We start from the raw sequence: 14,175 nt of genomic DNA, 5'->3' as shown, positions 1-14,175 counted from the left end.
CGAGGCGTTTTGATAACGGATACCGTCACTACTAGAGATCATCCAAGCGCCAAACAAGGAAAACAGACTGGGAACTTCTTGGACGATTATATGACACGTCCAAGGGTCCCCTTGCGGAGCACGAATAATCAACGCGCACGTTGACACTGCAAGGGCGAACAAAGCACGAGGCACGTTGGGCAATGATTGGCAGCGAGGCACTATTGGGAGCAGGGGCTTCTGCATGAGCGATAAAATTGACATGCGATCCAGACAGTCTGAGCACTTTGATTCTGGAGACGGCTCCGTGCTCTGCAGCAGAGGTCAGATGTATACTCTCCGGGTGCCAGGCTCCATGTTCCTGACTTCTTTCCGGGCTCCCGCCGCATCCTCTGGCTTGCCCTTGAAACATCCTGAGCGAGTAGATTGTCAATGTCCTCCAACCAGTGCAACCTGTAGAACGGCATCTCGAGAAACGTGGCCACCAGAAAGGTGTAGATTAGAGCGTTTGAAAGGAATCCAGGAACACGTCGCAACAAAAAGCGGTCAACAAAGGGAATCAAGATCCTTGCGGATCTTCCCCGCCCGCCTGGTGCGCCGAGCCCTAAGGCATCATATCTTTTTCCATATCTTTCAAATTTCAACCCTTCCCTCTCCCTCCACTGATGAAGGCTTCCCAAGCCGTCTGCCAATGTTCAACTCATGTCAAAACCTTCTCCTGCTTCAGAAAACTCCTCACCTCCTAAATTGGTGAGGTCTTTTGGGGCAGCCTGTGACAGCAATCATGTTCCGAGCACAACATCCAAGGCGAAGCCAGAGGCGATAACGGGCTCCGCGCTCGCTCAGCATGATGAGGCAGACGCAATCCCACCAATAGCAGACAGTTTCGATCACGAGAATGGCCATCCTCATACTCTGGGCAGCAATGGCGTGCTCGATGATTATGAGGGAAGCGACCCAAACACCCCGCGCCTTCCTCCCACCAACTTAGGCAATACCGATCTTGAGAATATTCCACAGGAAGCCGCGGTATCATTAGATCTCCCAGATCAACCGTATTCAGGCTCAGTCTCATCTCCACTAGATTTCAAAAGATATCCATATCCTTCCTCCGGAGCAGCAACTAGCCTCTTCTCAAGCTCTCTTTCAGAACCCGGCACACAGATTCCTGATAAGCCGACAGGGTGTAATCAAGAATTGCCGGCATCTTCATACAGTCAAGACAGGTCGCACATCAGATCTTGGCTGGAACAGTCTCAGCAAGCTTACAACCATCCTCCTGCCAACAAGATTACACCGCTGCCATGCATACCGCGCACCAAGTCTAACGGAATCGCAAATAGCACACGCATGTCAGGAACATGGGGTCAGGAGGGGGTACAGACTCCGGTTGGGCCAAGTCGCGAGCGTCATTCGGCTATGGGAGCAAGAGAGGAGGCTTTTTCTGAGGAGAAAAGGAATCGCAGTTCTAGCCGTAGCAGTCAGAGCCGCGTTGAAAAGAGAATTGAGGCAACCATGGCAGATGCGGAGCCGTCTTCGCACGCCAGAAGCCGGAAATCAAGCCACGTGCTTGGTCTTTTCAAAGAGAACAAATCTTCCCATGACATCAAAAAGGGCCAGGAGAGACAGAGAACAAATTCAGATAACGATATCGATCCCTTTCCTGGTGGGACCGGCACGCGAGCAGATGAGGCCTTCAGATCGGGGCATGAGGGTCGACAAGTCCTGAGCGAGAGCCATGACAGAGACGAAGCTTCAGGGTCTCTTGAGGAGCCCCTTCTAGTACGCTCCTCGCAGGAACAGAGACATACCCAGCAAAATAAACAGCCTCAATTGCATCAGCAATTGTCGCGAACATCTTCGACCGCAAACCCCAGCGCCAACGGCCTAAGAAAGTCTCAAAGTGACACAGACCTCGCTATAGACGATTTCAGACCCGCAATATTAAAAGGGCAGGAAAAGGCTGAGGTTGTAACTGAACACAACATTCCTGCGCGACTCCTTGAAGAAATCAGAGATTATCACAATCTCACTACGCCGTTCCACGACAAGTTTAGGCTTACTCAACCCAAGTCTACAGGCATCAGCCTCATGTCGAAAGACAAACAGAATACTAGACAGTACCGAGAGGCCCAAAGTCCTAGAGAAGAGGGTTCTGACATGGCAGATCTACCAAAATTAACGGGGGAGCCAGAGAACGAAGAAGACGAGTCTGAGCACATCTCATCAGCTCTCTACTATCCCCATCAGGCGCCTTCCCCAGACGCCTTGGAGGATATCAGTATTGATGATGCGAGAAAACGCAAAGATGCTCAATTAGAAACAGAGTCAAATCTGCCAGATCCAGCATTGCCGATCACATGTGAGGGCGAAAAAGCTGAAGATGTTGACATAGCACTACAAGTCCACAACAAGAACCGCTACTTGCATGGGGACTTACAGAAAGCTCGCTCATCCTCTGCAGAGCCGGATACCGATGGATATTCAGAGACCGGATTCTCATCAGCTTCAGATTCTGAGTACGAATCCTTAGACGAGACCAAGGGCTCAACTCTAAACGAAGACTCCAGTCTGACAGACGATGCCGAGGCAACACCAAGAGCGTCGCCGAAAACCAGGCAATCTTATCTGCTGGCCCGGTCGCGAAAGGCCCATCGTGGCCCTAAAGCCCCTTTAGGTGCGGTCGAACTGAAACCTTACAATCATCAAGTAGGCGGACATACAACGGTGTTTCGGTTCTCGAAACGTGCAGTCTGCAAACAGCTCACGAATAGAGAAAATGAGTTCTACGAAGTCATTGAACGTCAACACCCTGATCTCTTGAAATTTCTACCTAGGTATGCTCATTACAATTCTCAACAGATGCGTGCAAGCTCCAAAGTCCCGAATATTTAGGCATGCGCAGCCTTCTCCTTCGCAAGTTCAAGTTGGTGTCATTTGCTAATTGAGTTGATTAGGTACATCGGAGTTCTGAATGTAACTTATCGCAAAGCGCCCAAGACTAAAAGGGCGAATGTGGAAGGCGAAGTGGCTTCAGCAGAGGGTGCCGCGAAGCCATCGCCCGGACTTGAGCGTGATGAGCCTGAGATTGGTCTGGCTTCTCTAGGCGAGAATCGCAGTCAGCCTCACCCAGAATCTAAGCTTCAGAGTTCCGAGGAGCCGCCTCGAATGGTGAGTCGCTCACAGCAAAATGGACCCGTCCCTCAGGTCATCTTTGCGAATAATCGACACATCATCCCCGAAAATTTGTATCCACTCCCGTCACGTACCAGTGGGTTAAGTAGTGGAGTATCTATCAGCGATCACAATTCGCACGTTGACCAGAATGCTCCAGGTGGACAGGGCGGTGGTTCCGGATTGGGAGACCAAGTCAATGGACAAGAAGCCCGACCATCGCTTCACAAGCACAATGCTAGTTGGGGCGCTACTACAGTGAATACGAAGTTGCAGGAACAGATTCTTCGCGAGGTCTTCGGCCCGCCAATTCGTCGCCGACCTCGAAGTGGACGTCAAGGGTTGCAGAGAGTGAGTGAAGAAAGCGACCATAGGCGTCCGCCTACGAGAGGAACATCGATCCTTAGTCCAATACATGACAAGAGTCAAGGTGAACTAGATACCAAGGACGCTAACACAGGTTCAAAGTCTGAGGCGACGCTGGAGGCAGGTGCCGAGAGTTCATCCCTGTCTCAGCAATGTCATGACGACTTGGTCCGTCAAAGTCAGCCAGCTAATGCCAAAACGGAAGACCTTCAGACAGGCTTAGCAGTCAATGGGGAATCAAACGGCATGCCAATATCTGAGTCTCGAGTAATCCAACGACGCCGTTCAGATGTGAATTTGCGCCGCAAGGGCAACATGGACAGCAATGACCGAGGTGAGCTGGAGTACTATGAAGATGGGTACGGGGGTGACGAAGAGGATGCTATGTTTGCCATGGATATGAATGTTCCATCCGCGGCTGGAGCTCTAGCGAAGAGAGAACGTCCAATTCCTACTGACTCTCAAACGCCGGGCAAGTCCGATGATGGTCAAGGCCAGAACACATCGAATGCTGCCAAATATTCTTCCCTCGCCCCACACGATTCCTTCGGGATGGAAAGGCTTTCTTTGACGCCCTCTAACCCTAAGCAAGCTCAGCTTCAGCCAGATGAGAGGGTCCAGCACTTTTTATTGCTCGAAGACTTGACATCTGGCATGGATAAACCTTGTGTGCTGGACCTGAAGATGGGCACTCGCCAATACGGGATCGATGCTGACGAAAAGAAGAAAAAGTCCCAACGGCGCAAGTGTAAAGCGACTACTTCACAGCAGCTCGGCGTCCGTCTGTGTGGTATGCAGGTATGGAACGTGAAGGAGCAGTCTTATCTCTTCGAGGACAAGTACTACGGACGAGACCTGAAAGCTGGTCATGAATTTCAGGCCGCTCTTACTCGCTTCTTGTATGATGGGCTCTCCTATACAAGCGTCTCCACACATGTTGCAATTCTATTGGAGAAGATATCCAAGCTTGAGGACATCATACGGGACCTTCCAGGCTATCGCTTCTACGCCAGCAGCCTACTCATGCTTTATGATGGCAGTGTCAAAGGGAGTCCCGAATCAGCAAAGACAGGACGAACTGCTTCGGGGGACACTCACCGAAAGGCAAAGTCGAGCATCAACATCAAGATCGTCGACTTCGCCAACTGCGTTACTGCCGAAGATGAGCTGCCCGAGAGTGTGCCCTGTCCACCTCACGATCCTGATGGGATCGACAAGGGCTACTTGCGAGGGTTGCGTTCGCTGAGGATGTACTTGAAGCGCATTTGGAAAGATGCTAAGTATCAAGAGGACGCGGAAATGGGCAGAGCAGAGAGCTTAGTTACCATGCCATCAACCTGGAAGGCTGATGACCCTGCGGAAGATCAAGGTTACGTGAGCATGTGAAATGCGTTGTCTCAGAAGCTTTGACAGGTCTACGTTGATGCATTTGATCGGAGCGAGTTTCGTAGGCGGCAGACTATACCCATATTGCGTTGCTACAGTATGCATTCCTTTCGCCTTCACTGTACTTAGCTTTACCATCATGCATTAAACGATTATCACTTTACCTTGTGACTGAGTCTTGATGTATCCAAATCCACACTAGTACTAGCGTGCATCACCTGCGGCCAAATTGTCGGCCCTAAGGTACGGAGTACATATAATCACGACAGGTGAGGCGATCAGGCAGAGATGCATCGGACAGGCTGGGAAACGGAAAAAAGAAAACTCCTCCACCTCCATAACTCTCCCTCCCGCTCACAGTCACAATGAGCAGAATCAATGATGCCCTCCCGCAGCTCCAGTCGCCCCTCCAATCCGCACATCGACAAGCTCGACTTCGACTCCCACCGACGCCCACCAACCTCCCATGACTCCCTCCAATCCTCCGGCCCCGCAGGCCTCCTTCTCCGCGACGACGAATCCTTCTTTAGCAATATAGTCGACGGCGTCATCGAGCGCGACCGCAAAAAAATGAGACGCCACGTCCTCAAATACGCAAGCTTTGCCAGCGCAATCCTCAGCTGTTTATGCGCGGGGAGCATCACCGCGTATTCATTGTACGGACCGTTGTTCCTGAAGCATTTGAGATATAGTCAATTCCAGGTCAACGCAGTGAGCACGACCGCGGAGTTGGCGATGTATCTGCCTGTGCCACTGTTTGGGTATCTCTGCGACCGGTATAATCCAAGACCGCTGTCCCTTGTCGCGGGACTGTTCTTTGGGGTTGGATATCTGCTCGCGGCATTGACATATCGTGCTGGGCCGCCGCGAAGTGAGGGAGGATGGCCGTTTACGATTATGGTCCTCGCCTTTGTGGGAGTGGGAATGGGTACGAGCTGCATGTACCTGAGCGCGGTGACGACTTGCGCGAAGAATTTTGGCAGGGGAAAACATAAGGGGTTGGCGCTGGCGATGCCGATTGCAGCGTTTGGGCTGAGCGGGATGTGGCAGAGTCAGGTTGGGAGTCATTTCTTCGCTCAGAAAGAGGATGAGAGGAATGGGGATGTGGACGTATTCCGATACTTTCTGTTCCTGGCAGGGCTACTGTTTGCCGTGGGCATGGTAGGGGCGGTGGGCTTAAGGGTTGTGGGGGAGGAAGAGATGATCGATGATGCTGTGGACGAAATGGAAAGGGATGGTTTGTTGCAAGACAGCCCGTACCTCCAGCGTTCGCTACTCCACGATGGCGAGAACGGCAATGGCTACGGCACCCTTTCGCCACATCACCATGACGCAGAGGCGTCCTCTCCGGCCTCAAAAGCTCACAACACAGAAACCGCCATCAAAAAGACCATGGTCTTGAACACCGAAACCCGCATCTTCCTCACGGATCCCACAATGTGGCTCCTCGCCGCCGGCTTCTTCCTCACCACGGGCCCTGGTGAAGCCTTCATCAACAACCTCGGCACTATAATCCACACTCTATACCCGCCCTCGGCCTCCATACCCCCATCAAACTCGCCCGCAACACACGTATCCATCGTCGCCCTCACATCAACCCTCGCGAGGCTGCTCACGGGCACATTAAGCGACCTCCTCGCCCCCACCTCCTCCCACTCCGACGCCCAAGCAAACAAAAAGACCTTCACAGTCTCACGAATGTCCTTTCTCCTCACCAGCACCCTCCTCTTCTCCCTCGGCCAACTCATCCTCGCCACCACGGCCATCCAATCGCACCCACCACTCTTCCCCCTCGTCTCCGCCCTCGTCGGCCTCGGCTACGGCGCCATCTTCTCCCTTTCCCCAATCATCGTCTCCGTCGTATGGGGCGTGCAAAACTTCGGCACGAACTGGGGGATCGTGGCCGTGGTGCCGGCGGCCGGGGCCGCCATCTGGGGCGCTGTTTATTCCGGGGTGTACCAGGCCGGCGTGGAGAGGTCGCAGATCATGGGCGAGGAGGAGCAGATGTGCTATGGGGCTCGGTGCTATCGGAGTACGTTTTGGGCGATGGCGGTTGCGAGTTGGGTGGCTGTGGGGTTGTGGGCGTGGGCGTGGAGGAGGTGGCGCGCGAGGGATATTGCTGTCTGAAGCGTCGCGAGTGGGGTTGTCTGCGTTTGGATTCGTGCATAGCATGGACCGGACTGAGGTTGAGTACCGCGAGTTTGCACTGAGGGCGGGCATAGCGGCATAGTATGGAATTAATCTTAATGTCAGTGTATGGTGGACAGGCCTTGGAGATGGATCGGACAGTGAAAGTGTTGGTAGTTGTTCGCTCGCACTGGGGTATCTATTACAGCACTCGCTCGCTAGATGACGTTGAATATATACAATCCCTTCCAACACCAGTACCTAGCTTTTGTGGCCCGAGGCACTCTATGCACCTCTGAAAGTCTAACACATGACCACTGCCTCGAACATCATGAACTCCCCTTCAAGATACTCCTATTCCCAGACTCCCGCTTCCTGCTCGAATTGCCTTCCTTCCTCGCCTCAACTTCTACATCCCAGTTCCCCAGAAAGCTTTCTGCTTCCTCAACTGCGGCATTTAGATCCCAGGTATTACCCTGCCTCTGTCCATCACCACCAGCATCATCAAAGCCAAAGGGGTCGAGTGGAAGACTGATATCGTAGTGTGGGAGGTCTTGTCGTTGTTGGCCATCCTGCTGATATAAGCTAGTTTCCGTTAACGTTCCATTTGGCAAAATGGAGAAAGACGTCAGAGATGATGGAGGCTTGGAGTTGCTGGTGGGATGGGAGAGCGGGATCGGCGGTGGCGACTTCTCAGGAGATGGCGAGGGCGTCGAAGATGGTGATGTAGACATGCCAGGGGAGTGGGTGCGAAATTCGGCCGTAGTCGGAGATTCGGGAGAAAGGATTGGCGCTTGGGTAGGAGATCTTGCCTTCCTTTTCTTTGTGGGAGAAAGAATGATGCTGGTACGCTTTTGGACAGCTGGAGAACGCTTCTTGATGGTAGTGACAGCGAAAGGTGACATAGCGTCTACCATCGCTTGGGTACTCATTGGCTCTGCGTCATCGCCGTCGGAAAGCTTTATAAGCTGAGCATTAGCAGCTTCGGTCTCGCGTCGGCCATGAGCCACTGGCGTGATTTCTGCTTTCCTGGACATGGACCCTACGGAGGTTGACTCTTCTCTCTTGGGACGGCGAGGGGTGAGCGCTGAGACAACATCAGCTTGGAAAGAACGTTGAGCCTTCAATGCTGCAGCCTGTGTAGACAGATCGAGATACGAATCGCCTTCCTCAAAGCTCGGGACTTTCGGTGATTGTTTGTCGGTCTCTAAGAGATCTGTAGAGGGTCCTGAGGGCGCTTGTGCAAGGGGTGGATGTGCAATTGGATCTGTCTGAGCTTCTGGGAAGATGATCGAATTTCGTGACCGGTTGCCATTAGTGAGAGACCGAGCTGAAGACTTGGTAGACGTTCTGAGGAGTATAGGAGGATCATTCGACAGAGGCTTGTCTTGATATTCTATCTCAATCTTACCACATTCGGCTGTAGACGAGCTTGAGTTAGGCTTTGAAGACGTCCGCGCTGAAGCAACTTTAGCTCTACCCGAGGGGGTGAATGTGAGCCTCCTCAATGTTTGTCTATTCTTCTTCACGCTTTTGGTCTCCGGGCCTTCAATGGCAGGACTAGACGATTTAGACGATGCAAATGATTTAGAAGCTGCTTTCTTTTGAGCGGCCTCGAGTGCTTCGGCAAATGCGCTACTTCCCGATGAGGAGGATGAATCAGATCTCGGTCTGGTTTGAGGCTGTTCGGGCGCATCGACGAAAAGAGCTCTTTGTGGTGATGTAGAGGTTGACGTCCCCTTCCTGGCATAGCGGTATTGGAACTCGGGCTGATATGTAGATGGCGGCACTGCGTGCGGCGAAGGCTTCGGCTTTGGAGCCTTTGCAGCTCTTAAGGCAGCACTGCTAGCGGCATCATTGCCTAAAACAGCTTCTGACACATATGGTGTCAATCGACTCGGGCTCTTTTTCTGGTCGCTCTCGAGCGCCCGCGCCACTGCTTCTTCAGACAATTTCTTTGCTTGGAGCTGCCCATCTTCTATTTCTGCTCGTCTAACAGCTCGTTGGGAGAGTCGTTTGACCTCATCGTAGCCACATCTAGTGAGGGTATCTGTTTTGGAGAGGCTTCTTTCCCTGACATTGAAGGGCATGTCACTGGCTGTGTCTATTGCGCTTGGAAGTAGGTCGGTCGTCGCAAGCTCGACGGTTTCCACGTGGGTTTCCTCACTCGCCGCTGATGTCGTACTCCAGTTTGTATGCCCAACGTTAAGCCCGTGTTCCTTGCTCCGTGAAAGGCGCTTTCGGTGATTGGACCCGGGAGGCAAGGTTGTCGCTCTAACCAAATTATTGGGGTGCGGAGAAGACGTTGCATGGGACTTGCTCCGGAGTTTGGCTGCTGGAGTTGGCGTAGAAGACCTTGTGTGCTCCCTTAAGCATGCTTGCGGATAGGCCTTGTCCGTCTTGAGCCAGTGATACTGATCCCTATCGGGTGCAGCGACTCTTTGGTCAACTTTTCTCTGGCTCCCATGATAGCCAGGGGGTTCGTCGAGCTCTCCATGCCGTCTCCGTTTGGCGGTGGGCTCCTCTTGCCCTGACGCCTCTGTGACTAACCGTGCTCCGATATCTGAACCGTAGTCGAGCGATCCGTAGCCAGAGACCGCAACAGATCTCCTTTTTTCGGTGCTTGGGTCCGCCTCCATATGTGAATGCCTTGGGAAGGCCTCCGTTCCCGCCTCGGGAAAGCGCCTAATGTCATCGATCCCGTATTTCCTTTTCTTGCTCCTCCACGGATTGACCCATCCCTTCTCGAAAGGCCCTCTCAAACCCGCACTTAGTATAAATAGCGGTCTCCCATTTAGGTATTGCTGCCCCTGGATCTCCACTCGCAATCTCTTCCTTTCACGCTCATCTGGTGTTGCTTCTTCATCTGTTCCAGGGTAGAGAATGTCTTCGGGGGGGGTATATAAGGGTCCGTAAACGAGTGGTGATGTAGGTCGTTTCATGAAGGTTTGGACCATAGCTGCGTCAACAAGGGGTGTATCAAGGGGGCACGTGAGGCGAGAGCAGGGAATGAGCTCTGCATTCGCCGTCAGTATCGAGGGTTTAGATTCATGTTTTGAAAGTCACCATCTGTTGTGTATTATGAGCCATGGTCAGCCTTCACAATGAGTCAAAGTGTGGAAGAGTCGAAAGCTCACTTTGCCATGAATAGGCAGCGGGGGCGCTTGTCTGTTGCTGTCGTGACGGTATCGCGTAAAGCTTCTTGGCGCTAATGCAACCACTCTCGCCACTCTAGTACAATATCAGCCCTACGGCCAATATTCCCTCAATCATACTCTATCCGTGACCATAAGAATGCTCCATTTCCTTTGCACTTGATTTACTCTGAGAACCGCTGAAGCCCATGTATTGAGTAATGCTGGACTTGATTATCTGCAAAAGTTCTTGTCTTCTTTACTTATTTTTTTCAAAGAATTGGGCTCTTAGGCTTGGTGCTAGAAGTTGTGGCAGTCTGGCCCAAGTGTACAAATCTTCCACGGCAACAGAAATTTTAACGTGGAGCTTCTTGCGCTATTTAACGTCTTTCCTGATGATTGTTTACCAGGCGATATATTGTCACAAGTTGATACTCAAGTTCATGTGAAAACGAGAGTTTCAACTCCTCAAACTGCCATTTTTGTTTGACACCTTGCCAGGCTCAGCCTTTAGAACAAGACTGTGCTCCAAACATGGACATTGGATACAATGCGGCGCGAATCCTTTATCTTCCCTTCGAGTTGTGGGGCTCAGTCTGTCAATGGCTTAAAAAGGACGATATTAGGAGCACACGCCTAGCGTGCAGACTCTTCAATGAGGTAGCATCCCCGTTCCTATTGCAACGGGTATGGATATCCTCAAATTCCGAGGACCAGAAGACTCTGACAGCTATTTCGCTACATCAAATCTTCAGCAAGTACGTCAAGGAGATATACTACGATAGCACTATATACGACCCAGATCTACTCAGCATTTTCAACGATGATAGGTCTTATAGAAAATATATACGCAGATTCCTGAAAGATAGATCGAGGACTATCTGGCCGAAGAACGCATTACGATATGCTATTTCTCAGTATAAGGCGAGATGCAAAGAACAGATTGAGCTCCAAGCCTACGAAGGAGCGCACCTAATGCGGTCATCAGACGCTCCGCCTAATTTTGGGTCTCTCCTTACAGCCGCGAAAGGAAGCGAGGAAGTACCACATCGCCTAGATGTCGATACATTTGACAGGTATCTACCTGCGGACCTCCTATGCCTCCTCCGCGCTCTCCAACGCATGCCAAGTGTGAGAAATTTTGGCATCTCTGACCGTCGATGGTCAGAGTCCAAATACTGGTGGCACGACTGCCGAGAGTACGCTACATTCTGCGATCTCAACGATAAATCCAACATTGTTCACTCGGAGACAGTTCGAAGTCGGCAGACAGTGCAAATTCATCCACAGCACTGGCCTCATAATGCCGGTTGGCATGCCGTTGATTGGGAGCACTCCAGGTTGTGGTATCGTGGCTTCTACGTACTCACACAAGCAGCATCAATGTTGAACCTGAAGCAGCTTCGATCATTCGTCACTGATAGTGCAAAGCAGGGTATTTCATACACAGTGCTAGATATGGCCAGCACAGAGCTTATGCATACTTGCAACGCCTTTCGACATCTCGCAACTATCAGCTTGCAGATCGACACGCAAAATGGTAATTCCCAGTGGAATTGGATCAAGTTTTTGGGCGGTGGCAACGTTGCTCTAATGCTCACTGCTGCCCAGGGCCTTAAGCATCTGGACTTAGGGTTCGATATGCCTTACACCGAAATTCGTGAGCTTGCGAAGCTGCTTGGACACCTTGCCTGGCCGTGTCTCCAACATGTCGGCCTGAGCAACATGATCTTGGAGGAAGATGAGCTCGTGGCTTTCCTTACGAGGCATATCAGCACACTTGAATCGATCTCCTTGGACTACATGATTCTTTCCAAACACCACCCTCAAGATCGCATATTTGAAGATTGGACCCCAAAGTCATGGAAAGGTGCATTTCGAAGCATGAGCGTACTGGCTCTGAACAATCTTTGTATTTCCATACCTCTCAGCGACGGCGAACCACGTTCAACGCGAGGTTACTGGCATAGTGATGACCCCGCGAAAGTTAACCGCTTCCTGGCCTCTGGTGGACACACAGGGTTTGCTGAAAATGAACTTCAGTATGATCGGGAGCAGCAGCGACAATGGCTCCAGGCACAGTGGGAGTATGAAAATTTGGATCGAGAATAGGCGCATTCTCGTTTGCGACATTAGAGAAGAACCTCGTACTGTTGGCATCAACACCACGTCATGTCAAGTATGTCTAATTGAGTCGTAACGACCTGCTACCATGACGGAAGGCCATCTACCAAACCTAGGTCGCCACTCCATTCTTTCCATTCACAAGGTTCTCGGTCAACTCGCTACCCTTCTCCGGATGAGCCTCGAATGAAGTCTCTGTCGGACGTTCAGCCTGTGGAGTAATTCTTGCCAGATGACGCCGCTGGCCGTTCGCCCAATCGAGCGTTGCAGAGTGAGCCGTCACGCGGTTCTACAACCCATTGCATCAGCGCCCGTCCGCAACAATTGGCAACCTGATATGCTTACATCCCAGACAACTACAGTCCTGGGTGCCCATTTGACTCGGGCCTGGAAGTCCTGGCCCAGGGCGATATGGTCGTATAGGAACTTCAGCAGGAAGTCACTCTCTTCCTGCTTGTACCCGACGATGTGGCGAGTGACTGTTGCGATGGTGTCAGCCGAATCAAGACAGACGAAGATGCATGACTTACATTGCGGGTTCACATAAATCGCTTTCTCGCCAGTAGCCTGCAAATAGAGTCAATATTCACACAGGGGAAATCCGGTGTCGAAACACTTACGGGATGTGTACGGATCACTGGATGTACTGAAGTCACTGGCTCCCTCCGCACAATACTACCTCGGCTCTTGCTATTCTGGGCTTGCTCGTGTCCTAGGGTTGAAGCATCAGCCCCCCACTCGAAATCTAGTGAGCTCATGCCACAAGCATACCAGAATGCAATGCCCTCAACCCATGCAACCTCTTTTGGAACTCTGGACTCAGACGATTGTACGCCTCAGCCTGATTCGAGAACAAAGTATCTCCGCCTGCCGTAGGCGTGTCGAGAACATAGAGGAACGAAGTGCCAGGTGGCTGGTTCTCATACGTCACGTCAGAATGCCAGGTGACGGTATTGGTCCTACTTTTGAGAAGCCCCATTGCAGTATTGTCGTCCGCACCGCGATGGACCAGGTGCACTTCTGGGTAGCCTTTAGGAGCGCCACTAGTGGGATGGATGTGCAGGCGCCCGAAGTAGGAGCCGAAATCTAGTGCTTCACGGATGGGAAGGTCGGCTAAGTCTTGGTCGCGGAATACTAGAAGAGGAGCATCAGAGCCTGAGGATTTAGGCTGTGAATAGAAGAATTACCGACAACCTTCCTCTGCGCTGTGAAGAGGGCCAACTGGTCTTTGCCTTGTTTGGTCAGAGCGCTCAACTGGATTCCACGGACTTCAGAGCCGGTAGATGGTGTCAGCTCGGTGACTGAAGTGGCCTCGTGAAACAATTCCGGAGACATGGGATCGGCGTCCTTGCCATGCTCGTAATGCGTGAATGGCTCAAGAGGCGGATATCTATGGCACTTGGTTGGTAAACGATACCAATATCAATCATGAAGCCTAGCAGGGATATACATGGTATCCGCGTCCCATACGGGTAGGTATTTTGGATGGGTCGCAGGAGGTTGTTTCTCAGTGCCTTGCTCTTCTGCAGTTTTGTTGAAGACTTGCGGTCCACCAATGAAGGCCTCTTTTGGTCCAACAGAAGCCTTCGCAAAATCCGAGGTAGGTGCCGTTTGGGGTGGGTCCACGATTCCAGGAGCCATTGTGAAATTTGCGCCGGACTATGCTTGCTTCTTTGTCTCAAATTTCGTAATGGTGGCTTTGTTTCCCTAGTAAAGAGGATGGACCTAGAACAGTCGTTGAAGAGTGGGCTTATATCAATCGCTTGAAGAGGTCGCATGGATTGCCCGATTCTTGAACAAGAAGGTGAATATGCGTCGATCAGTGCATCATTGGATGATAAGATATTGCGAATACTTGCGTGCTTTGCCGGAATTCCTTGGTGGA

The 14,175-nt window shown here is 51.7% G+C and overlaps 5 protein-coding genes across 5 annotated transcripts; 3 read left to right on the top strand and 2 right to left on the bottom strand.

The window, feature by feature from the left end:
- Positions 1-681: 681 nt before the first annotated feature.
- On the top strand, positions 682-4,905 carry HO173_005801 (uncharacterized protein; the record flags this gene model as incomplete). Its single annotated transcript, XM_037307715.1, has 2 exons — positions 682-2,816; positions 2,937-4,905. The coding sequence occupies 2 exons, from the start codon at positions 682-684 to the stop codon at positions 4,903-4,905; spliced, it is 4,104 nt and encodes a 1,367-aa protein (XP_037165524.1).
- Positions 4,906-5,283: 378 nt separating this feature from the next.
- Positions 5,284-7,032, top strand: HO173_005800 (uncharacterized protein; the record flags this gene model as incomplete). Its single annotated transcript, XM_037307714.1, has 1 exon — positions 5,284-7,032. One exon carries the CDS (start codon positions 5,284-5,286, stop codon positions 7,030-7,032), a length of 1,749 nt encoding a protein of 582 aa, XP_037165523.1.
- A 329-nt stretch (positions 7,033-7,361) lies between these two features.
- Positions 7,362-9,989, bottom strand: HO173_005799 (uncharacterized protein; the record flags this gene model as incomplete). The annotated part of the gene is made up of 1 exon (XM_037307713.1): positions 7,362-9,989. One exon carries the CDS (start codon positions 9,987-9,989, stop codon positions 7,362-7,364), a length of 2,628 nt encoding a protein of 875 aa, XP_037165522.1.
- A 711-nt stretch (positions 9,990-10,700) lies between these two features.
- On the top strand, positions 10,701-12,278 carry HO173_005798 (uncharacterized protein; the record flags this gene model as incomplete). The annotated part of the gene is made up of 1 exon (XM_037307712.1): positions 10,701-12,278. One exon carries the CDS (start codon positions 10,701-10,703, stop codon positions 12,276-12,278), a length of 1,578 nt encoding a protein of 525 aa, XP_037165521.1.
- Positions 12,279-12,402: 124 nt separating this feature from the next.
- Positions 12,403-13,931, bottom strand: HO173_005797 (uncharacterized protein; the record flags this gene model as incomplete). The annotated part of the gene is made up of 7 exons (XM_037307711.1): positions 12,403-12,579; positions 12,636-12,769; positions 12,821-12,857; positions 12,911-13,002; positions 13,062-13,424; positions 13,478-13,680; positions 13,741-13,931. 7 exons carry the CDS (start codon positions 13,929-13,931, stop codon positions 12,403-12,405), a joined length of 1,197 nt encoding a protein of 398 aa, XP_037165520.1.
- Between the last annotated feature and the right edge of the window lie 244 nt (positions 13,932-14,175).

Source organism: Letharia columbiana (genome assembly GCF_014066305.1).
Source record: "Letharia columbiana isolate WasteWater2 chromosome Unknown Sc0000016_s0, whole genome shotgun sequence".
NCBI classification, from domain to species: domain Eukaryota; kingdom Fungi; phylum Ascomycota; class Lecanoromycetes; order Lecanorales; family Parmeliaceae; genus Letharia; species Letharia columbiana.
The sequence above is the reverse complement of the archived record's forward strand: the minus strand, read 5'-3'. Positions and strand labels throughout refer to the sequence as shown.